This window comes from Sus scrofa, chromosome 12, assembly GCF_000003025.6.
Source record: "Sus scrofa isolate TJ Tabasco breed Duroc chromosome 12, Sscrofa11.1, whole genome shotgun sequence".
NCBI classification, from domain to species: Eukaryota; Metazoa; Chordata; class Mammalia; order Artiodactyla; family Suidae; genus Sus; species Sus scrofa.
The window spans coordinates 48,702,850-48,728,436 of NC_010454.4; the positions used below are offsets into that span (position 1 = coordinate 48,702,850).

General features: G+C 38.6%; 1 protein-coding gene across 4 annotated transcripts in view; it reads left to right on the plus strand.

The window, feature by feature from the left end:
* PAFAH1B1 (platelet activating factor acetylhydrolase 1b regulatory subunit 1) overlaps window positions 1–25,587 on the plus strand; it is a 168,508-nt gene that overhangs the window by 135,521 nt on the left and 7,400 nt on the right. For all 4 annotated transcript variants that reach the window (XM_005657017.3, XM_013990003.2, NM_214250.1 and 1 more), the window contains 7 exon segments: window positions 7,898–7,982; window positions 8,500–8,574; window positions 9,481–9,687; window positions 18,380–18,548; window positions 21,686–21,788; window positions 22,504–22,732; window positions 25,264–25,365. In XM_005657017.3, the coding sequence (XP_005657074.1) occupies window positions 7,898–7,982; window positions 8,500–8,574; window positions 9,481–9,687; window positions 18,380–18,548; window positions 21,686–21,788; window positions 22,504–22,732; window positions 25,264–25,365 (970 nt within the window).

The following is a 25,587-nucleotide window of genomic DNA, read 5'->3' on the forward strand; positions in this document are numbered from 1 at the left end:
GCTCATGGCAATGGCAGATCCTTAACCCACTGAGCAAGGCCAGGGATCGAACCCTCAACCTCATGGTTCCTAGTCGGATTTATTAACCACTGCACCACGACAGGAACTCCAAGAGTTCTTCATTTTTATTCTTTAGAGCTTGGCTTACTATATGATACTCTTCCTTTATTTAGTTGTTATCCCATCTAATTTTCCTATATGCTTCTGATATATAAATTTTTTTTAAATTTCACTTACAGGAGTTCTGCTGTGGAGCAGTGGGTTAATGATCTAGTTTGTCTCTCTGGAGGCACAGTGGGATCTGGCAGCTGTGGCATAGGTCACAGATGCGGCTCAGATTCGATCCCTGGCCCAGGAACTTCCATGTGCTGCAGGGATGGCTGAAAAAGAAAAGAAAAAAAGTCACTTAGATTAAATTGCTTTTTCTGCCTTGCATGTTTTTCATAATCTGTTTCTGTCCTGTCTTTCAGCTATCTCTCATATCTTAATCTCATTTCCAATATTTATATCTGTTATTTAGATGGATCACTTTTGGAGCAATTTTATTTTATTTTATTTTTTTGTTTTTTTGGGGTTTTTTTGTTTTTTGTTTTTTGTTTTGAGATTTTTGTTGTTGTTGTTGTTGTTGTTGTTGCTATTTCTTGGGCTGCTCCCGCGGCATATGGAGGTTCCCAGGCTAGGGGTCGAATCGCAGCTGTAGCCACCGGCCTACGCCAGAGCCACAGCAACTCGGGATCCGAGCCGCGTCTGCAACCTACACCACAGCTCACGGCAACGCCGGATCGTTAACCCACTGAGCAAGGGCAGGGACCGAACCCGCAACCTCATGGTTCCTAGTCGGATTCGTTAACCACTGCGCCACGATGGGAACTACTTTTGGAGCAATTTTAAATAGTGATTATAAGGTTCCTTGTCCTTGACTTTAATGCATGTATTTCTAGTGTTTTACCATTAACTATAATATTTATTGATTGAAGGTTTGAAGTGCTTTTTTTTTTAAGTTAATGAAGACCTATCCATTGTTAAGGAGTGTTTTAAAGTCAAGAATGTTGAAGGATTTGATTGGGTATCCATTGAGATCTTCATCAAGTATCATTCTCATCCCCTTTCTCTCCCTCATTCCCCTGCCTATAATTTTCTTTTTCCTTTAATCCCTAGAACATCTTCATAAAAAAGATTCTTCCATTCAATCTCATTTCTCTTTTTTGAATTAGTTTTTACACCCTTTGGTAACTGGTTTTGCTACTCATCCCTTCCCCCATTCCTCTTCTTTTCTTTCCTCCCTTGTTTTATAGTGAAAATTCGCTTTACCTTTAGAAATGTAAATGTTTCAAACTTTTCAAGACATAGTAGTTATATTGGCTATCCTCTTTTTGTTCAGCCTGACTTTTCTGTATGGGTCTAAGTATGCAAAGTAATTTTTTACAGGAATATATTCTAAAGGGGTCTCACAGTTAAGTAAATACCTACAATTGCTATAGACATATTAAAGTTGGAGGAGAATGTAGAAAATGGGATTTTTTTTTACACTTTTAAAAAGTGTAATTGGGAGTTCCCGTCGTGGCGCAGTGGTTAACAAATCTGACTAGGAACCATGAGGTTGCGGGTTCGATCTCTGGCCTTGCTCAGTGGGTTAAGGATCCGGCATTGCCATGAGCTATGGTGTAGGTCGCAGATGTGGCTTGGATCCTGCTTTGTTGTGGCTGTGGCGTAGGCCGGTGGCTACAGCTCCGATTCCACCCTAAGCCTGGGAACCTCCATATGCTGTGGGTGCGGCCCTAGAAAAGTCAAAAAGACCAAAAAAAAAAAAGTATAATTGATGTACAATGGTGTGCTGTTTTCTGCTCTTCATAGAAAATGTTTTTATTTGTTAATTTTTATTCTTTTTTTTTTTTTTTTTTTTTTTTTTTTTTGCATCCATGGCAGAAGAGTGTGAGGGGTGTGTTTGGGTTGATAGTGTTGGGGTATTATGTATGACTGATACAGCTACAAAAATTATCCTGGAGTATATAAGAACAATGAAGAGAGTGTAGGAAGTCAACTAAAATACTTAAAATATAATCTTTGCATTTTAATAAACTTGGTATAGTTTAGAGAAACAAACAACCTCATTTACCTTACAGTTTTTCTTTTTGGCTAAGCCTGCAGCATGGGTATCAGGGTCAGGGATCAAACCTATGCCACAGCAGTGGCAATGTGGGGATCCTTAACTTGCTCTTCCACCAGGAAATTCCTCAGTTTGTTCTTTTGATTTTAACCATTTTCTGATTCTGCATGGGGTTACTGGTTTTGGCGTTACTGTTACACTTCTGTGTGTGAATGTATGAATTTTTCTTTTTTAATCTCCTAAAGTTTAGTAGATTTAACTTATATGTATGAAGTTTCTTTGAGAGATTATTATAAACTTTGCTTTGATGTCCACTTGTTTCTAACAAGATAAGTCTTCCATCCTTAGTAAAACTGATGAAATCAACTCTAGGTCAAGAATTGAAATTATTAGCAAACTCTAAATGCACCCTTTAGACTGTTAGAACTACAAGATTCTTCAGTCTGTTTACTCTTACTTTAAGCAATGGTGGTACATCTTTCCTGAGTTTGGTTCCACATTCGCTGGATCATATAGTTGACTTAGCTATTGAGTGGTGAGGGTAACGGGTGGTGGTACCAAAATTGTCTGGCCATGGGGACCTGGCTTATGTTTCTTGACTCTGTCAACACCACTGACCTGACATTGTGGTTAGATGTGTGACTAAGAAATCTAACTGGGAGTTCCCATCATGGCGCAGTGGTTAGCGAATCTGACTAGGAACAATGAGGTCTCAGTTTGATCCCTGGCCTCGATCAGTGGGTTAAGGATCCGGCGTTGCTGTGAGCTGTGGTGTAGGTCGCAGACTCGGCTTGGATCCTGCATTGCTGTGGCTGTGGCGTAGGCTGGCGGCTACAGCTCCGATTCGACCCTTAGCCTGGGAACCTCCATATGCCTCGAGTGCAGCCCTAAAAGGACAAAAAGGCAAAAAAAAAAAAAATATACACACACACGACTAAATTGTATCTGGTTGACTAGACTCTTCTGGGACTGGGTTGTGGACTTTGTACATTATCAGTGTAATGTACTATCCCTGATGGTCTCAAGACTCATTTACTTAAACTTCAGTTTTAATGTATTTGCTATATTTTTGTATGTCTGTTTTTTAAACTCATATGGAATACTGTTTATGGTGCTCATTTGAAGCCTTACTATGGAGTGGAATACTGAAGCTATTTTAAGTTCCAGAACTGCACTTGCTAAAGTCAGCAGTGACCTCTTAGTAGCCACATTGCTTGGACACTTTTTAGACTTACTCTACTTGACCTCTCAACTCCCTTCTCCACTGGCTTGGTGACATCTCTCTGAAATCTCTTAGTAGGCTCCTTCACTACATAATGACTGCTGGGTTTTTGTTTTGTTTTTGTTGTTGTTGTTTTGTTTTTTTGTCTGTAATGGCTTCTTAAACACTGATATTTGTCAAGGTTCCATTATTTACATTCTAAGTGTCCTTTTTCCTTCCCATTATATACCATCTTGCAGAGCATCTTTCACCACTTAACAGATTGCTACTACCTGTTTATGAATTTTCCCAAATCTTTCCTTACATCAGATCTGTCTCTTGAGCTTCTGGTTATATTCAGTTACCTCCTAATATATCATATATCTTTACTCAAATACCTTAAGCTCCTTCAAGTCAAAAGGTTTAAGACTGAACTAATTATATTCCTACCCCTTTTTTTCTTCCTCCTCTTCTCCTGTTTTCTTTCCTAAGTAAATGTTACTGTCATCTACTAGAAACTTGTGAATCAAATATTTTCTCCCATCTCCCACATCAAGTCAGTTACTAAAACAAAAGCCTAGTGATTAAAAGTGTGAGTCATTCTTGGTGTTTAGAATTTGTGTAGGGCTTCTTTTTAAAGCAGTATAAATCCACTTTTTAAACATTTATGAAGAAATACAATATATGGAAATACATGAAAATGTAACAACTCTAGTTGAAGGGAGGTGTAGCCTTCCATTTATTTAGCCAGTTTCTTCCCCACCTACTCAGTAAATGTTGATTGGAATCATTATCCTAAATTATTTCACTAGTTTTGTGACCTTGGATAAATCAGTCTGTCATTATATAATAATAATAATAAGAGGTAATATACTTTCTACCTTATTTATTCATTCATTTATTTATTTTTATGCACCCTTGGAATATGGAAGTTCCTGGGTCAGAGATTCACTGTGAGCCACAACTGCAACCTGCACTGCAGTTGCAGCAATGCCAGATCCTTTAATCCACTGCCTTGGGCCGGGGATCAGACTTGAGCCTCTACAGGGATATAAGCTGCTGCAGTTGGAGTCTTAACCCACTGTGGCACAGCAGGAACTCCTCTACCTAGTTTAACAGAATGGTTTTAGGATCAAAAAACAACACTGAATGTTGTTTTTTAAATTGGATTTAACAATTTGTAAAAAGTATAAATATAATATGCAACTATGCTTTTTATGTACAGGTGGAATTACCTGTATTTAATTAATTGGCTTTGCCACACAGCCTCTTTTTAAAATACAAATGTTGGGTTAAGCCACACAGAATTTGGAAATCTGGCAGAAGTTTTAAAAAATTAACATCTAGGAGTTCCTGTCGTGGCTCAGCGGTTAACGAATCCGACTAAGAACCATGAGGTTGCGGGTTAGATCCCTGGCCTTGCTCAGTGGGTTAAGGATCTGGTGTTGCTGTGAGCTGTGGTATAGATTGCACATGCGGCTCAGATCCCGAGTTGCTGTTGCTGTGGCTGTGGTATAGGCCGGCGGCTACAGCTCTGATTAGACCCCTAGCCTGGGAACTTCCATATGCTGCGGGAGCAGCCCAAGAAATCGCAAAAAGCCAAAAAAAAAAAAAAAAAAAAAAAAAAAGTTAACATCTAGTACACTTTCATAAAAGCTATATAAGCAAAATCAAAGAGCATCTACTGTTTAAGTCAGTTGTTTGAAAAGAAAACGTGGTAAAGGGATAGGAGTTCCCGTCGTGGTGCAGTGGTTAACGAATCCGACTAGGAACCATGAGGTTGCGGGTTCGGTCCCTGCCCTTGCTCAGTGGGTTAACGATCCGGCGTTGCCGTGAGCTGTGGTGTAGGTTGCAGACGCGGCTCGGATCTTGCGTTGCTGTGGCTCTGGCGTAGGCCGGTGGCTACAGCTCCGATTCGACCCCTAGCCTGGGAACCTCCATATGCCGCGGGAGCGGCCCAAGAAATAGCAACAACAACAAAAAAAGACAAAAGACCAAAAAAAAAAAAAAAAAACGTGGTAAAGGGATAGTATTCAGAACTAATGGTAGGAGTATAAGTTGTTTACAACTCCGGGGAGTAGTTTGACAGTAGCTATCAAAATGTGCTAGAAAAAAAATTTTTTTTTCTCGTCTTAGTCTGTTCTTAGACTGCCAAAACAAAATCCCTAAACTGGGTGGCTTATAAACAACAAAGATTTATGTCTCACAGTTTTAGAGGCTAGGAAATCTAAGATTGAGGCACTGGCAGATCAGTGTCTGGTTGGGGTTTGCTTCTTGGTTCATAGTCTTTTTTTATAAGGGCATTAACCCTTTTTGTGATCTCCTCCCAGACTTCACTTCTAAATACCATCACTATAGGGATTAGGTTTCAACATAAGAATTTGGAGGGGATACAAACATTAAAGTCTATAGCACCTTTTGACTTAAAATGTGAAGATATTTGAAAAGCTTTATGACTATTTATTTGCAAAATTATTTTAAATAGTGAAAAATCAGAAACTGTAAGTCTACCAATGGATGAATGCTTAAATAAAATTTGGTACATTGATATAATGGAATACTGTTTGAATATTAACAACTGTGATGTCATAAATGAATATTTATCGACAAGGAAAGATTTTTGCAGTGATTAGATGAAATAAGCAGATTGTTGCTTGATTAAAAGCATACATGGTGATGTGAATATATGGGCAGAGAACATGGTATGAGTAGACATAGTTTAGGCATTAGGGCTTGACCCTGGGGTAGGATTAGGGCTATGTAGGGACATGAAATATTTACAAATACTATATATGATTTTTTACCATTGACATTTTTCCTTTTATTTGCTTGAAGGAAATAAAGCTAAGATAAATAGATGCCTTTTAGTATCTTTGTTTCCCTTACTACTTGAGGTATCCTAACCAAAGGGTTATTTATTTTTGTTGAAGGTTTGTAATACAGGCTTTGGCAAAATAGTATTTGACGGAATATTTTGAGACAGCCATTGCCTTTGTATTTTGTATTATTTCAGAAGACCCAAGTAGAAGTACTTTGGAAATTAAAAAGATCTCAGAAAAGGACAGAAAGTATAGGCAGCACACAGACACAGACTCAAAATAATAGTAAGAATTTACCTTTCCTCAGTCCCTATGTTCTCAACTGTCATGTACGGACCTTGTCTTCCACTGGTTATTGTACTTTAATCTTCGATATGCTAATAATTGCCTAAAACATAAAATGTTTGGTCTCATTTTCTTTTGCCATTGTTTGTTTTGTTTTGTTTTGATTTTTGGCCATGCCTGCAGCATGCGTAAGTTCCCAGGCCAGGACGTGAGCCCATACCATAGCTGCAACCAGAGCCACAGCAGCGACAATGCCCGATCCTTAACCCACTGAGCCAAAAGGGAACTCCAGCTTGTTTTGTTTTCAAATGCCATTGAATTAAAACTTAATCCCACCCTCCAACACTGCATTAGGTAGGCAGTAGCAAGACATTTATACAAGGATAGTCATAATGTTGTAATAGTAATTGTAAAAGCATGTGTCTCTAATGGAATACATTTTTTTAAATGAAGCAGATTTCTATACATCTGATAAAGAATGCTTGCTAAGATTAAGTGAATTTATGCGATGTATATAAAATATTGTATGTAGTCTGTTATAAAAAAGTATTGATTATCTCTGGAAGATTATGCAGGGATATATACTCTTAGGTAGATTATCTCTGAAAGAATATACAAAACATTGGTAAAGTGGTTTCCTCAGATGAAATATTGGGGATCAGTGGTAGAAACCCCACTTTATTGTGTGCTTATATTTTTTTTAAGTCTGTGTATATGTTAACTTTGAAATTATTTAATTTAAAATGTTTTGAAAGCAATACTAAGAAAACAACTATTTCTATCACAGTGGAACTTAAGGCTTAAAAAAATTGAGAGACATTAGAATAGGTTGCCTTAGGATACAGGTAGCTGATATTCTCTTTGGAAGATTATAAAGAGAGCATGAATTTCATCTACTAATTTAGCTTCTCTAACCTTTGAGTTCTTATTTTAAATGAATGTCTCATTTTTGATAGTATACTAGGTTTAAAGCTTATGTCACTCTTTTTTTTCATCCACTCTCCTGGATTAAGTTGTCTCTAATATTAAAATATTTATTAATTACAATTTTATTTGAACAATTCTCCCTGCAAAACTAAATTTCCTTTGCTAGTCTTTTAGTGTCTGTTAGAATAAAAGTAGTAAGGGAAGGCTAAATATAAACTATAAACATGAACAAAATTCATCATTACTGTCACAGAGTGATAACTAATTAATAAGCCATATCTATAGAGTACCCACAGTTTGTAAAGTAAGGAACACATTAGAACCATAACTAAAAGCTCAAGAGTAATGTTATAATTTTGTGGATATACTATGACAGGGCTGAATGTTTTAGAGGCTGGGGGGGCATTGGTTCCTTTTCTTGTGAAATACTTGTATGATTTGGAAGGTAATAATTCTTAAAAGAATGTCTTAACATTTATGAGATTTAAAATAAAATATTTTCTGTTCAAAATAGAAATGAGAGTTTATTAAGAGTCATTTGAATTTGTTTTCTTCCAGAAATCGAGCTATAGCAGATTATCTTCGTTCAAATGGCTATGAAGAAGCATATTCAGTTTTTAAAAAGGAAGCTGAATTAGATATGGTATGTTTAAATTTTTTTTTTTGTCTTTTGTCTTTTTAGGGCCGTGCCCATGGCATATGGAGGTTTACAGGCTAGGGGTTGAATCGGAGCTACAGTTGCCAACCTGTACCACAGCCACAGCAATGCCAGATCTGAGCCGAGTCTGTGACCTATACCACATCTCATGGCAAGGCCGGATCCTTAACCCACTGAGCAAGGCCAGGGATCGAACCCACATTCTCATTGATACTAGTCAGGTTTATTAACCACTGAGTCCGACGGGAACTCCATTGTTTAACTTTTTAATAATTATTTCATGGTGTACTTAATAAGTGTATTTTACTCAATTATCAGTAGTTAATAGTCACCTCAGTTACTCAAAAATCTTGTCATTTGTAACTGTGGTTTATTTGGCACTAAACTCGGTATACAGTCAGATATTTTTAGTAATGTTTGGGCTTGTAGATGAATGGTCAGTATGGCTTGAACTGTTGTACTTGAACCATGTTTTTTTAAAGGTTCTCATTTTTTTCTCTAGAATGAAGAATTAGATAAGAAATATGCTGGTCTTTTGGAAAAAAAATGGACATCTGTTATTAGATTACAAAAGAAGGTAACTAAGTCTTTTTTCTTTTAAGTTAGTTGTATTCAGAGTATTATACAAACTTTGAAAGTATCAATAGAACATATTATTATTCTGTATTAATTAATATATTTAACCTTGAAAAGGCAAATAAAAATACATTTCTCTACATTAAAAAAATTTTTTTTTTTGATCTATTCAGATCATTGTTGATATATGCAAACTAACTTATGCATCCCAGGCTGGGTTGAACCTAACACAACCTCGACTTTAAGGATTTGATACTTAAGAGCCCATTTATACAGTTAAATTGGAAGAACATATGGAGTTGATATGATCCTGGGAAAAGAGCACTAAAATGTGCACTTAGATAAGACATTTTCATCTCTGAGCTTTTGTTTTTATTTATAAAGTGAAGGCAATAAGTAGTATTCTGGTCCTAAAATGTATACTTTGGGTAGGCAGAGTTAGAATAAATGACATTATACTGGGAGTTAATCTATTAAAAGCTCTCAGAAAAGTACCTAACATAGATGCTTATTAATATTAGCTTTTTTATTGTGAACATTGTGATTAGTATGTATAATGTAAACTGCGGTTTGGAAAGAATTTATTGAGAGTGGCAGACTTAGATGGAATCAAGATAGGTTCCCTACTTGTCCTTAATTCATATCCTGGTACCTTCCAAGTTTTTCTTTTGAGTTAAGTGGTCAAAACTCAATTCTATTAAGGCTTTCTCAGTTTTTAGTTTTGTCACACTACTAAAATTTTGGTGATATATAATACAGATCTCTTTCAATTAAATCTGACAAATGTTTTTTAAATTACTAAAATTTTATTCTGCATATATGGATGCAAAATAAAGGCAGTTTTTAAAACACCGAATATGCTATTTTTCAGAATCTATCTGTACGTAACTATGTGTTCTTTCTCAAGGTTATGGAATTAGAATCAAAACTAAATGAAGCGAAAGAAGAATTTACGTCGGGTGGACCTCTTGGTCAAAAACGAGACCCAAAAGAATGGATTCCCCGTCCACCAGAAAAATATGCATTGAGTGGTCATAGGAGTCCAGTTACTCGAGTCATTTTCCATCCTGTGTTCAGTGTTATGGTCTCTGCTTCAGAGGATGCTACAATTAAGGTAGTTTTTTTTTTAAAAAAAATTGGAAGACATACAATAGGATGATTGTTAGAAGCAAATTTAATGTTAATTGAGTGAAAGAAATCAAAAGATCCTGAAATGAGGACCTAAGCAGAGGGACAGGAGGGCCTTTTTGAAACTGTGATTGGTTCTTAACCTTAAAAGACAGAATTAGAATAAAATTTCATTGTAGCTCCTTAGAGACAAACTGCCAAACTAATTTACTGATGAATTTGAGAACAGTGAGTATCACTAATTAAGCATTGGACAATAAACAATAGGTCACCTAGTGCTTGAGTAATTTTTGTTCTTGGAGAATAAAAATATAAGTGTGTGTCTTACTTATAAGCAGAGATGTTAGATGAAAATACAGGATTATAAAACTAGTAATTCAAGGGATGAATATAATTCTGCAAAAGAATTCAATAGAGAAATTTAAATTGTACTTTCCAAACTTAAGTAGTTCTCCTCAGGGGTGTGGGAATGTAGAAGCTTTTCACTTTATAAGCTATGTATTTCTCTGATTTTTATATTTTTCACGATAAGCATATACATGTTTTTTTCTTTTTACAGCTGCACCTGTGGCATATGGAAGTTCCTGAGCCAGGGGTTGAATTGGAGCTGCATCTGGGGCTTACGTCACAGCTTAACGGCAATGCAGGATCCTTAACCCACTGAGCAAGGCCAGGGATCAAACCCATGTCCTCACAGAGACAACGTCCTTCATCCACTGAGCCACAATGGGAACTCCCATTTTAATATTTTTTAATCATAAAAAAGTTGTTTTTGTAATTCCCTTTGGTCCAGACATAATACATTGACAGTTGTATAAACCACCTACAGAAAGGTAAGTAAAATACAGTTTTAAAAATTTAGGTTTCTCTATTCTGAAGCTTATTTCAGATTAATTTCTAGATTTTAAGTTTTCATTTGTAGAGGTATAACTAAGAAAATGTTTGTGGGAATTCCCATTGTGGCTCAGCAGTTTAAGAATTCAGCTAGTATCCATGAGGATGCAGGTTAGATCCCTGGCCTCACTCAGTGGGTTAAGGATCTAGCATTGCCTCAAGCTACAGCATAGGTGGCAGATGGGGCTCGGGTCTAGCCTGGCTAGCTCCATTTCAACCCCTAGGCTGGGAACTTCCATATGCCACAAGTGCAGCCCTAAAAAGCAATAAAAAAAGAAAAGGAAAAAGAATTACAAATGAAAGTTTTAAAAGTTTTATCTATAATCATACAGCATATCTCAACAACTACTGAAAGTTCTCCCTTCCATTTAGTCTTTATGTAACGTTCACATATGGTTGTTTCATTAATGAAAACATTTCTATTTAGTTTTGTTTCCCTTTTTGATTAAACTTATTTTAGAAATATCTTTATTTCTAATGAATCACCATTATGTATGGAGACTTTATAGAGCACAAACTGTGTATCCAAGTTCTGACCCTACCACTTAATGATTTGATAATGAACAAATTAACTTTTTGTGCTTCTCTTTCTTCATCTGTAAAATAAAGATAATTAATATTTTGTCACAGGGCTTTAGGGAGGATTTAAATGAATTAATACATGAAAAGTGCTTTAAAGGGTGCTGGCCAAATACTGTAGGAGTACTCAGTATCAGCAGTGTCTCACCACCATTAACAAATCTTCCTTTGGATTTTTATTTCCAGTCATCTACTATCATAATTAGTGTTATTCTGTTCATTTGTGGGTTTTTTTGTTTGGTTCTTTTTTGTCTTTTTTTTTTAGGGCTGCACCCACGCATATATGGAGGTTTCCAAGCTAGGGGTCCAATCAGAGCTACGCCAGAGCCACAGCAACACAGGACCTGACTCACATCTGTGACCTACACCACAGCTCACAGCAACACTGGATCCTTAACCCGCTGAGCAAGGTTCCTAGTCAGATTCGTTAACCACTTAGCCGCGACAGGAACTCCATTCTGTTCATTTTGTATACAAGTCTTTTTCTTTCTTACTCTGTGGGATAAAAAGAAACCTGTTTCCATTCCAATTATTTCCTTTTTTTTTTTTTTTTTTTTTGCCTTTTCTAGGGCTGCTTCCTGCGGCATATGGAGGTTCCCAGGCTAGGGGTCTAATCAGAGCTGTAGCCGCGGGCCTAACGCCACAGCCACAGCAATGTGGGATCCAAGCCACCTCTGCAACCTACACTACTATGCTCATGGCAACGCCGGATCCTTAACCCACTGAGCAAGGCCAGGGATCGAACCTGCAACCTCATGGTTCCTAGTCAGATTCGTTAACCACTGTGCCACGACGGGAACTCCCATTCCAATTATTTTCTTTCTTTAATTGTGGTAAAGCTGGGTGATTTCTAAATGGTGATTGTGATAGAACTATTTTCCAAAAATTTCAGAGGAGCACACAAAGACAGAGTCTTTTGTAGTTTTGTGACTATCTTGGGTACTTGATGTGTTTAGGGTTCAAATTTCGCATTTGTTGGAAGGGGCATTAAAAATATCTATGTCAGGAGTTCCCGTCACGGCACATTAGTTAACGAATCCGACTAGGAACCATGAGATTGAGGGTTCGGTCCCTGCCCTTGCTCAGTGAGTTAACGATCGGGCGTTGCCATGAGCTGTGGTGTAGGTTGCAGACTAGACTCGGCTTGGATCTCGCGTTGCTCTGGCTCTGGCGTAGGCCAGTGGCTACATCTCCGATTCGACCCCTAGCCTGGGAACCTCCATATGTGGCGGCAGCGGCCCAAAAAAATAGCAAAAAAAGACAAAAAAAAAAATCTATGTCAGATTATTTTGCTTAAAACAAAGTAATATATACATAATGTATATAAGAATACAGTGTTTGGTGGATAGATGGAAAGGCCTCAAGCTAGCTAATGTTACAGTTATTGATTACAAAATTAAAATTTTATTATATTGAATAATTTATCTTGTGCATCTCAAATATAATGGGTTCCTTTTAGAGCCATTCATTTATATCATGAATATTTGAACTATAATTTAGGAAAAATGATAAAGGATGGATATTTGAAATAGTTCATGAGAGTATTTTTTTTTTCCTTTTCTCTTTTTGGCCACCCCACAGCATATACAGTTCCCAGGCCAGGAATCAGATCCTAGCTGCAGCTGCCACAACACCAGATCCTTTAACCCACTGTGCCAGGCTGGGGATTGAACGTGCGTCCTGGCACTGCAGAGACATTCCTGATCCCATTGCGCCATGATTACAATGATGTGTCATTTAAAATTTAAAAACAGGAGTTCCCGTCAGGGCTCAGCACAAATGAATCTGACTAATATCCATGAGGACACAGGTTTGATCCCTGGCCTTTCTCAGTGGGTTAAGGATCTGGCATTGCCATGAGCTGTGGTGTAGGTTGCAGACATGGCTTGGATCTGGCGTTGCTGTGGCTGTGGCCAGCAGCTACGGCTCTGATTCGACCCCTAGTCTGAGAACCTCCATATGCTGTGGGTGTGGCCCTAAAAAGACAAAATAAAATAAAATTTAAAAACATGATTTCTGATTGTCATTTATAACTAGTTCTTAAATGTTAAGAAAAATGAATAGCAAACAAAACTGAAAAATACATTCAACTGATAAAGCAGATGAAGGATTGCCAACTTAAATATAAAGAGTTCAAACAAATATGGAAAACAGTAACATCTTAATAGAAAAATGGACTCTATGACATGAACAGACAATTCATATAAGAAGAAAAACTGGCTAAGCAACAATAGCAGAGCTTTGGCCTCACTAATAATAAAAGAAATGCAAATTAAAATCACAATGTATGTCAGATACGCCAAGATATTTTACTTTTTAAATGAGAATTCTCAGTGGTGATAAGAATTTGAAGAAGTAGAGGAGTTCCCGTTGTGGCGCAGTGGTTAACGAATCCGACTAGGAACCATGAGGTTGCGGGTTGGGTCCCTGCCCTTGCTCAGTGGGTTAGCGATCCGGCGTTGCCGTGAGCTGTGGTGTAGGTTGCAGACGCGGCTCGGATCCCGTGTTGCTGTGGCTCTGGCGTAGGCCAGTGGCTACAGCTCCGATTGGACCCCTAGCCTGGGAACCTCCATATGCCGCGGGAGCGGCCCAAGAGATAGCAACAACAACAACAACAACAATAACAACAACAACAAAAAAAGACAAAAAAAAAAAGAATTTGATGAAGTAGGTGTTTTCATTACATTTGATATAATCTTAGGGGAGAACAGTTTAGCAGAATACATGAAGGGCTAAAAAAGTTTATATATTTTTTACTCTAAATGCTTTTTCACTGTTACTGTCTGACCTAAGTGTTGCAAAATGAAGACATATTTTTCAGTATTCAAAGGTTTTCACCATAATGTTTTCTATAATAAAAAATTTTTCCTGTTGTTAGAAAACAATAGAAATTCCTTTAAAAAGAATGTTTGCTAGGAGTTCCCGTCATGGCTTAGCAGAAGTGAATTTGACTAGCATTTATGAGGATGCAGGTTTGATCCCTAGCCTTGCTCAGTGGATTAAGGATCTGGCATTTCCGTGAGCTGTGGTGTAGATCGCAGATGCAGTTCGGATCTGGCATCGCTGTGGCTGTGGTGTAGGCCAGCGGCTACAGCTCTGATTCGACCGCTAGCCTGGGAATCTCCATATGCTGAGGGTGCGGCCCTAGAAAACAAAAAAAAGAATGTTTGCTAATAAGTTTTTAGTGGCATGGAAAAATCCTTATGCTAAGCAGAGGAACTGGGATAATGAAGTATACACAGTCATTACACTTTCACGGCACAGTCAGTTTATGATCTGGCTCATCTCTGGCGTTGTCGATTCAATTCGTGGCCCTGTGCAGTGGGTTCAGGATCTGGCGTGTTCACAGCTGTGAGGTAGGTCACAGATGTGGCCTGGACTCAATCCCTGGCCCAGGAACCTACATTGCTTTGGGTGCAGCTGAAAAAGGGAAAAAAATAATAAAAAATTTTAAAGGAGTGTGCAAAATGGAAAAACCATGTCATTGGTTAAGACAATGGATATTTTTCTTGCCTTTAAGTATGTTATAGAGTTTTTATCATGAGCACTTAACTGCTCTTATAGTCATACAAAACATAAATGTCAAGTAAAAAAAATTCTTGACATGCTCTGCTTACCATCTATGAAGAGACAGTTCATATTCTGGGTATATTTATTTTAGAGAAAATGCTTTAGTGTTATTTAATGAATGCATGGAAAGAAAGTTAACTGAAATGGAAGTGAATGTCAGGACCATATCATTTATTTTCAGTATATAAAGTATCTGAACTCCTGGTGTCAAAATTAAGCAATTAGATGTCAAAATGATATTACAAAAAAAAGAAAACTATAGACCAGTACCATACCATTCATGAATGCAAATGCAAAAAACTCTGAACAGGCTAGGAAGGGAGCTTCCTTAACCTGATAAAAGGTAAAGGTATCTGGAAAACCTGCAGTGGACATAATACTTAATGGTGGAAAATTATGCTTCCTCCCGAGATAAGGCACCAGAGTCAGGGTAACCAGTCTCAACCACTTAAATTCACTTTTGTACTACCGTGCCTAGCCAGTACAGTAAAGAAGAAATAAAAGGCATTCAGATTGGAAAGGAAGAAATGGAACTGTCTTATTTACAGACAACATGATCTTCTGTGTAGAAAATGCCAGATCTATTTTATTTATTTTTTATTACTCAAGAATTCATTACATTTATAGTTGTACAATGATCATCACAATCCAGCTTTATAATATTTTCATCCCACACCCCAGTGTATCCACCCCACCTCCCACCAAATCTATTTTTAAAAAGGTGCTAGAACCATGACTGAATTTAAGTCATAGGATACAAGGCCAATATATAAAAAATTGTTGGAGTTCCTGTGGTGGCTCAGGGGAAAAGAATCTTACTAGCATCCATGAGGACACAGGTTTGATTCCTGGCCTTGCTCAGTGGGTTAAGGATCTGGCATTGCCAGGGGCCTGTACTGTAGGTCACAGACGTGGCTTGGATCCCTCATTGCTCTTGCTGTGGTGTAGACCAGCAGCTACAGCTCCGATTCAGCCCCTAGCCTGGGAACCTCCATATGCCTCAGGTGAGGCCCTTAAAAAAACAAAAACAAAACAAAAAGGACAGAGGAAAAGAACTTGAAACATCAGAGGTCTATGAAAGAAGAAACCCATACCTAACAATTAGAGTGGCAACAAGAGAAGACACAACATTAACACTCAAAAATCAGTTATTTCTATACATTAGTAAAAAACAATCTGGAATTCCCGTCGTGGCGCAGCAGAAACAATCTGACTAGGAACCATGGGGTTGTGGGTTCAATCCCTGGCCTTGCTTAGTGGGTTAAGGATCCAGTTTTGCCGTGAGCTGTAACGTAGGTTGTAGATGTGGCTTGGATTCCGAGTTGCTGTGGCTGTGGTGTAACCGGCAACTGTAACACTGTTTCAACTTTTTTCAACCCACAGCACATGGAGATTCCTAGCCTGGGAATCTCCATGTGCTGTGAGTGTGGTCCTAAAAAAAAAAAGGACAAAAAAAAAGAACAACATGAAAAAAAAATCGGGAAAATAATTCCATTCCTAATAGCATCAAAAAGAATAACAGGAGTTCCCGTCGTGGCACAGTGGTTAACAAATCCGACTAGGAACCATGAGGTTGCGGGTTCGGTCCCTGCCCTTGCTCAGTGGGTTAAGGATCCGGTGTTGCCGTGAGCTGTGGTGTAGGTTGCAGACGCGGCTCGGATCCAGCGTTGCTATGGCTCTGGCGTAGGCTGGCGGCTACAGCTCCAATTAGACCCCTAGCCTGGGAACCTCCATATGCCGAGGGAGTGGCCCAAAGAAATAGTAAAAAGCCAAAAAAAAAAAAAAAAAAAGAATAACACAACTGGAGTTCCAGTTGTGGCTCAGCAGAAATGAATCCAACTACTATCCAAACCTTGTCTGCAACCTGTGCCACAGCTCATAGCAATGTGGAATCCTTAAGCCACTGAGCAAGGCCAGGGATCGAACCCGTGTCCTCATGGATACTAGTCAAGTTTGTTACCATTGAGCCACAATAGGAACTCCCCAGTTTGTTTTCCTTATGTGTTTTATGTAGTTGTAATCATATGTAATGTTCTTTCATATGTAATGTTACTGTATATGTGCTGTAAATTCTTTATAAAGCCATTTCCCTATTTGTAAGTTTTCAAAAAGCATCTTCCAGATTTCTATAAATTGGTTGAAATACAACCAGCACAGGTATATTTGAACTATGGGAAGAATGGAATGAGTCATTTGATTTTAGAGCATGTAGTTATTGTTAAAGATATAATTTCAGAAGTTCCTGCTGTGGTGTAGTGGGTTTAGGATCTGGTGTTGCCACAGCTGTTGCATAGGTTGAGAATACAGCTATAAATTAAAAAAAAAAAATTCAGACTAGCATTTGGCCTTCAGAATGGAAGTTTAGTATCTTGTTGAGATCTGCTTCTAAAAATACTTTTTTTGGTCTTTTTTAGGGCCACACTCAGGGCACATGGAAGTTCCTAGGCTCTGGATCGAACCCGACCTGAGCAGCAGCTGCTGGCCTTCACCACAGCCACAGCAATGCAGGATCCGAGCTGCGTCTGTGACATATACCACAACTCATGGCAATGCCAGATCCTAAACCCACTGAGTGAGGCCAGGGATCAAACCCACATCCTCATGGATGCTAGTCAGATTTGTTTCCGCTGCATCACAATGGGAACTTCTAATAATACTTATTTTTGATAGCTCATTATTTTTATTTTCTTAGAAAAATTATCTTTTAAAAATGCGACTGGGAGGTCCCTGGTGACCTAATGGTTAAGGATCCAGCATTGTCACTGCTGTGGCTCAGGTCACTGCCATGACACAAGTTCAGTCCCTGGCCTGGGAACTCTTCTGCATGTTGTGGGCAAAAAATAAAAAATGTGACTGTGGCTTAGTGTTTTTCATCAAAATGATAATATGTTTTTGGAATTCCTGCCGTGGCTCAGTGGTTAATGAATCCGACTAAGAACCATGAGGTTGCAGGTTCGATCCCTGGCCTGCTCAGTGGGTTAAGGATCCAGCGTTGCCTTGAGCTGTGGTGTAGGTCACAGACATGCTTCGGATCCCTAGTTGCTGTGGCTCTGGCGTAGGCTGGCAGCTACAGCTCTGATTAGTTCCCTAGCCTGGGAACCGCCATATGCCGCAGGAATGGCCCTAGAAAAGGCAAAAAGACTAAAAATAATAATAATTTTTTTGTTAATCTGCTATTTATGGATAGTTAAATCTTGTGAAGTCTTTCTTATCCTCTTAGATGTTTGAGCTCTGAGTGTCAGTAGAATTGAGTACTCCTTTATCATTCCCCTAATATCCTACATACAAATTTCTCTCATAGGCCCCTGACATTTTTTTTTTTTGTACTTATACTTTCTTTTTAACATGTATGTTGCCTGCTGTTAGACTGGGACAGAACTCTGTTTTGAGATGTTACATATCTTATTACTAGTGTGATTATATACATGGTAGATGCCTAATAAATGTGGTATTAGAGATCTATTTAATAATTGATTTCTTCTATAGGGAAAAGACCAATTTATACTTGAAGATGCTGTTTCTAAGACAGCCTTTGTTACTTGCTCAGCTAATTAGTAAAGTGCCAGACTGGCCTGCTGAGTGTAAATGTTAACCTAGAAAGGAATTTTCTAACCAGTTTTCTGTTCATTTGACAGGTGTGGGATTATGAGACTGGAGATTTTGAAAGAACTCTTAAGGGGCATACAGACTCTGTACAGGATATATCATTTGACCACAGTGGCAAGCTTCTGGCTTCATGTTCTGCAGATATGACCATTAAACTATGGGATTTTCAGGGCTTTGAATGCATCAGAACCATGCATGGTAAGGGTTTGACTTTAGTTCTAACATGGTATTCCAGAGAGAAGGGTAATGTTTTCTAACAGTATGTAAGTTCCCTACATTCTTTTTTTTTTTTTTAAGGGCTGCACCTGCAACCCAAACTAGGGGTCGAATTGGAGCTGTAATTGCCAGCCTACGCCACAGCCACAGCAGTGCCAGATCTGAGCCATGTCTACACCTTATACCACAACTCATGGCAATGCTGTATCCTTTTTTGAGTGTTTTTAGAGCTGCACCCACGGCATACAGAGGTTCCCGGGCTAGGGGTCTAATTGGCGCTGTAGCCACTGGCCTACACCAGAGCCACAGCAACACCAGATCTGATCCACATCTACGACCTCCACCACAGTTCATGGCAACGCCAGATCATTAAGCAAGGCCAGGGATCGAACTTGTGTCCTCATGATGTTAGTCAGATTCGTTTCCACTGGGTCATGACAGGAACTCAATTTTAATTGTCTATATCAGTGGAGGAGCATATGATATGGATAGTCCATGGATAATCCTGATAATTGGGAGTTGTTTCTGTTGTAAAGTTTTAAGCATCTCTTAATGGTTATGAAATATGTTTTCACAAATATTTTTGGGTGAGAAAAAAACTGCTAGGGCACCTCTCTGTCCTTAAGAGAAGATGAAATTATGGGGGGGTGGGCTGTTTGGGGGTTTTTTTTTTTGGCCGCTGTTGCTATTTTTCATTTTCCTCAGGAAACTGAAATTAGAGAATAGATATAATAAAAGCTGGAACCCGGATTCCCTTGCTCACATATACTAGTCTCATTGTTAAGTTGTTTTTCCAGGCCTTGTTATAGAGATTATTTTCTTTCTTTCTTTTTTTTTTTTTTTTTTTTTTTTATATTTTCCCACTGTACAGCAAGGGGATCAAGTTATCCTTACATGTATACATTTTTTCCCCACCCCTTGTTTTGTTGCAACATGAGTATCTAGACATAGTTCCCAATTTTTCTTTTCTTTTCTTTTTTTTTTCTTTTTCTTTTTTTTTTTTTTTGGAGACTATTTTCTGAAGCAGTTTGACTTTGTGGAAAAAGCACAGGGGGAGTTCCCGTTGTGGCTCAGAGGTTACACAACCCGACTAGTATCCATGAATTTGCAAGTTCCATCCCTGGCCTTGCTCACTGGGTTAAGGATCTTGAGCTGTGGTGTAGGTTGCAGACATGGCCCAGCTCTTGTGTGGCTGTGGCGTAGGCCAGCAGGTACAGCTCCGATTTGACCCCTAGCCTAGGAACCTCCATATGCTGAGGGTGTGGCCCTAAAAAGACAAAAAAAAAAAAGGAAGGGCTGGGGCTTTGGAAATAACATAACTGGGTACAGATTCCTACTTATGGGATTAGGAAATTTTAACCTCTTTAATCTGGAAGATGAATAATTTAAGTATTGAATTAAGAATTGAAATCAGGGGAGTTCCCTTTGTGGCGCAGCGGAAGTGAGTCTCACTTAGGAACCATGAGGTTTTGGGTTTTATCCTTGGCCTTGCTCAGTGGGTTGGAGATCTGGGGATCTGGTGTTGCCATGAGCTGTGGTGTCACAGACTCGGCTCGGATCTGGTGTTGCTGTGGTTCCGTCATGTGCTGGCAGCTACAGCTCGGATTCGATCCCTAGCCTGGGAACCTCCATGTGCTGCAGGTACGGCCCTGACAAGACAAAAGAAAAAGAAAGAATTGAAATCATAAGGTTGTTGTGAGGATAAAATGAGATCATATACTCCTGCCATCTGGTTTAGTACCTGGTACATAGAAGGTGCTCACTAAATAAGAATTTTTGTTGTTTCTTTAAAAACATGATGAAATAATGAATGTTTGGATTTTATATAAGGAACACATACTGTGTTAGAAATAAAAAAAATTTTTTTATTTTCCCACTGTAAAGCAAAGGGATCAAGTTATCCTTACGTTTATACATTTTTTTCCCCACCCTTTGTTCTGTTGCAACATGAGTATCTAGACATAGTAGAAATAAAAATTTTTAATAGATTATCCAGTAATGTTAGAATAAGCTATGTGATTACATAGAGGGTATAATTTGAAAGGCATGTTCCTCCACCCCCAATTAAATACATTAGGGAAGCTAACCAATTAAAGGAGTTTTATTGAATCCTTTTGTAAAATCTATTTGTTTCTTTAAGTAGCCTGTATCTTACTGTTCTAACTTAGAAAAGCTCTTTCCAACCATTGTGTAGTCTTTAAAATAATGTGATATTAATGAGGGTTCGCTGGGACTTTTTTTTTTTTTTTTTTTTGCAAAGGAATAGCTATTTAGCATTGTGAATAAAGCAGTTTTTTTACCCCTGTGAACATCAACAACAAAGTACTTTTCAACCACTATTTTATTTCATATATATATATCCCAGTATATGGAGTTCCAGGTCCAGGGATCATATCCCAGCTGCACTTGCAACCTGTGCCACAGCTGCAGCAGTGCTAGATCCTTAACCCACTGTGCTGGGCCAGGGATTGAACCTGCATCCTCAGCACTCCAAAGACACTGCTGATCCTGTTGCACTATAGCAGAAACTCCTTTTTTCTTTTTTTTTCCCTGTCTTTTCTAGGGCCGCACCCGCAGCATATGGAGGTTCCCAGGCTAGGGGTCTAATCAAAGCTGTAGCTGCCGGCCTATACAAGAGCCATAGCAACACCAGATCTGAGCCATGTCCACAACCTACACCACAGCTCACGGCAATGCCAGATCCTTGACCCACTGAGCAAGGACAGGGATCAAACCTTCAACTTCACAGTTCCTAGTTGAATTCGTTAACCATTGCACCACGACGGGAACTCCCCTTATTTTTTTTTAATCACTATTTTAAATGTAATGTGAAATTCTCATTTTTCTTACCCATTCTGTTTACCTTTGTAAACCTTATTTCTTATACCTTAGAATACTAACCATGGAAAATTTTGTGGTTTTCTAATCTTAAAAATATTCAGCATATTAATACATTCAAATGCTGGTTATTTTATTAAGTTACTAATTCCTTAAACTTTTTCTTATATAAAATCCATTGTACTTGAAGTTGCTGTGTTATTGAAATCCCATGGTACATTGGAGTTTTAATTGCTCTTGATGATACATTACTTAATATGTTACTGTGTTTTGTGTTTTAGGCCATGACCACAATGTTTCTTCAGTAGCCATCATGCCCAATGGAGATCATATAGTGTCTGCCTCAAGGGATAAAACTATAAAAATGTGGGAAGTGCAAACTGGGTAAGTAGATTTGCTTTAACAGGTATCAGCTTGAAGAGATAATATTAAACAACTCCTCCCAAATTATGTTCTTATTGTTCCCATAAATTTGTCTGTAACCCAGGATGATCACCATGATTGTTTCATATTTTAAAACTAAGTTTTGATTTCTAAATGTCTACCCAAAAGGAACAGAGAAATTATGAAAGAAACTCATGTCCTTGAGAGCCATTTTTTATGTAATGGCTTATTTTCTCTGTGGTCTTCTTTTAGGTGATCTCTCTGTGGGTTGAATTAAAATATAAATAACATTTGTGCAGGTATGCCCCTATTAGGCTTAATTTGGTTGTGCTTAGAATTACATGATTGTTATAATAAAACCTTATTTAACCTGCTGGTTTTGTCCAGATTAGTAAGAGCATGCCTTTTTCCCAACATGGCTAGAAATATTTTTGTTAGGTGTATTGTGTGTGCTTAAGTCAAGAGATTTTCTCTTTTTTTCCTTCTAGATTTTGATTTGGTTAGCTCCTTAATGATACTTCTGTCAGCTTATTTTAACTGATGTTTGACTTTCCAGCCTGTCCCCATCTTTTATTAACCGGGAATGTACCTGTATTCTGTTGACTTGCACATGATGGCATTCTTTCCATTCCGGTGCATATCTAGTTTTGTGTCGCTTCTGGGAAGGCTCCCAATGATTGCCATTTATGATGTAAATTATTACTTATTTTGACAGCTACTGTGTGAAGACATTCACAGGACACAGAGAGTGGGTACGTATGGTGCGGCCAAATCAGGATGGCACGCTGATAGCCAGCTGTTCCAATGACCAGACTGTGCGCGTATGGGTCGTAGCAACAAAGGAATGCAAGGCTGAGCTTCGAGAACATGAGCATGTGGTAGAATGCATTTCCTGGGCTCCAGAAAGCTCATATTCTTCCATCTCTGAAGCAACAGGATCTGAGGTACCATGTGATTTATATGTCATGATTTTGTTAGTGTTATCTCAGAATCTTAAATAATTTTCCTGATTCTCATTTTCATGCCATTAATATTTAAAAATCTCCAACCCAGAATTCTGAATCTTGAAACCCTTTATTCTTTCCATCTTGCAGATGTGTAAATATGTGTGTGTATATAGTCTCTTCAAGGCCACACCCACAGCATATGAAATTCCCAGGCTAGGGTTGAATGGAGCTACAGCTGCCGGCCTACACCACAGCCACAGAAATGTCAGATCTGAGCCGCGTCTTCGGCCTGCCCTGTAGTTCTCAGCATTGATGAATCCTTAACCCACTGAGCGAGGCCAGGGATCAAATCCATGTCCTCATGATACTAGTCAGGTTCGTTATTACTGAGCCATAGTGGGAACTCCAGAAATGTGTTTTTATGTGTGTGTGTATATATATAGATAGATAGATAGATATAGATATCTATATCTATCTATATATATGTAATTTTTTTTTTTTTTTTTTTTTTTTTTGGTCTTTTGTCCTTTTAGGGCCGAACCCACAGCATATGGAGGTTCCCAGGTTAGGGGTCTAATCAGAGCTGTAGTTGCTGGCCTATGCCACAGCCACAGTCACGCCAGATCTGAGCCGCATCTGCGACCTACACCGCAGCTCATGGCAATGGCAGATCCTTAACCCACTGAGCAAGGCCAGGGATCGAACCCACAACCTCATGGTTCCTAGTCAGATTCGTTTCTGCTGCACCACAACAGGACCTCCTGTTTTATATTTTTAAATCAGTGATTATTATTGCTGTCAGCTCATTCTTGATCCATGCTGGAATGGGGGTTCTCCTGAAGAGTAAAAGTGGTTTTGTAAATTTATCAGAAATGCCATTGTTGGAGCTCCAATCGTGGCTCAGCTGGAAATGAATCTGAACTAGCATCCATGAGGACGCAGGTTTGATCCCTGGCCTCGCTCAGTGCATTAAAGATCTGGCGTTACCGTGAGCTGTGATGTAGGTTACAGACATGGCTCTGATGTGGCATTGCTGTGGCTGTGGCGTTAGGCCAGTGGCTGTAGCTCCAGTTGGACCCCTGGCCTGGGAACCTCCATGGGCCGCGTGGGTGCAGCCCTAGAAACGACGGAGAAAAAAAAGAAATGCCACTGTTGTAAGAGTATGCCAATGCAAAATAAAACTTACGGGAGGTTAAAGTTATCTTTTAGAAAAATAGCTTTCCTTACTTTATAAATTTATGGTGAAATGCAATTCAGTATTTAAATACTGGTTTTAAATGAAGAAACCATTTTGGTGGCCTAGTGGTTAAGAATCCATTGTTGTCATTGCTGTGAAGTAGGCATGGCCCCAAAAAGAAAAGAAAGAATATTTCATATGGAGGCTTTTTTTTTTTTTTTTTTTTTTTTTTTTGCTATTATCAGATTAACTTTTGGGTTTTAAATCATTTTGTCGTAGTCCTTTACCACAAGCTTCTGATACACTTTAATACATCATGACATTTTAATAAATTAAGGAAAAACTCCACCCATTCTCACCCACACCCTATCCAGTTATATCTTGAAATGAAGCTTCTGGCTGGTTACATTTTCAGATTCTTTTTACTGCCACCTGGTGGTGGTTATTTACCTATGTTGTAAATTTCATTCTGGCTGGAAAGGCTAAATTAAAATTTTTTTAATTTTTTTCTTTTTAAGCCCCTACCTGCAGCATATGGAAGTTCCCAGGCCACGAGTCAAATTGGAGCTGCAGCACCAGGCCCGTGCCACAGCAACACCAGATCCAAGCTGCATCTGCAACTTACACTGGATACTGGATCCACTGAGGCCAGGGATCAAACCTGCATCCTCATGGATACTAGTCCAGTTCTTAACCCGCTGAGCCACAATGAGAACTCCAGTTTTTATTTTTTAAATAGCTTTAGAATTCTTGATTATAGAAGTCTTGAGCAGTAAACTTATTATCCATTGGTATGGTAGAAACCACTAGAAACCAAATTTTTTTTCTTATTCCTTTTCCGGCCACACTCACAGCATATGAAAGTTCCTCAGGCCTGGGGTCAAATCCAAGCTGCAGCTCTGACCTACGCCACAGCTGCAGCAACACTGGATCCTTAATCCACTGCACCAGGCTAGGGTTTGAGCCTCTTCTACCGCAGAGACAACACCAGATCCTTAACCTGTTGTGCCACAGCAGAAACTCCTGCAGAAACTGAATCCTAAGTGGAAGTTTTCTCTCTTTATATTATCTGGGTCCTTCCTGTGTAAATTATGTCAAAAAGATTTCTGTATTTCAATACTAGAGAAAAGTCCTGGATATCTAATGTATAACGTGATGTCTATAGGTAACAATACTGTATCACATAATTGAAATTTGCTTAGGGGGTAGATCTTTAGTCTTCTTATCACACACACAAGATATTATGTGAGGTGATTCTTATGTTAATTAGCTTGATTGTAGTAATCATTTTCCTGTGTATTTCAAAACATCAAGTTGTCTACCTTAATACATAAAATTTTGTTTTCTATAGACTAAAAAAAGCGGCAAGCCTGGGCCATTCTTACTGTCTGGATCCAGAGATAAGACTATTAAGATGTGGGACGTCAGTACTGGCATGTGCCTTATGACCCTTGTAAGTTTGCATTTTTACTGTGTTCATATCTTTTGGGGTCAGATGCCTTTTGATATCTTATTAAATAGTTTGAACTACTTCAGGTTTTAAAACAACTTTTTGTTTTGTTTTTTTGTCTTTTGTCCTTTTAGGGCCCGCACCCTTGGCATATGGAGGTTCCCAGGCTAGGGATCGATTCGGAGCTATAGCTGCCGGCCTGCACCACAGCCACAGCAGTGCCAG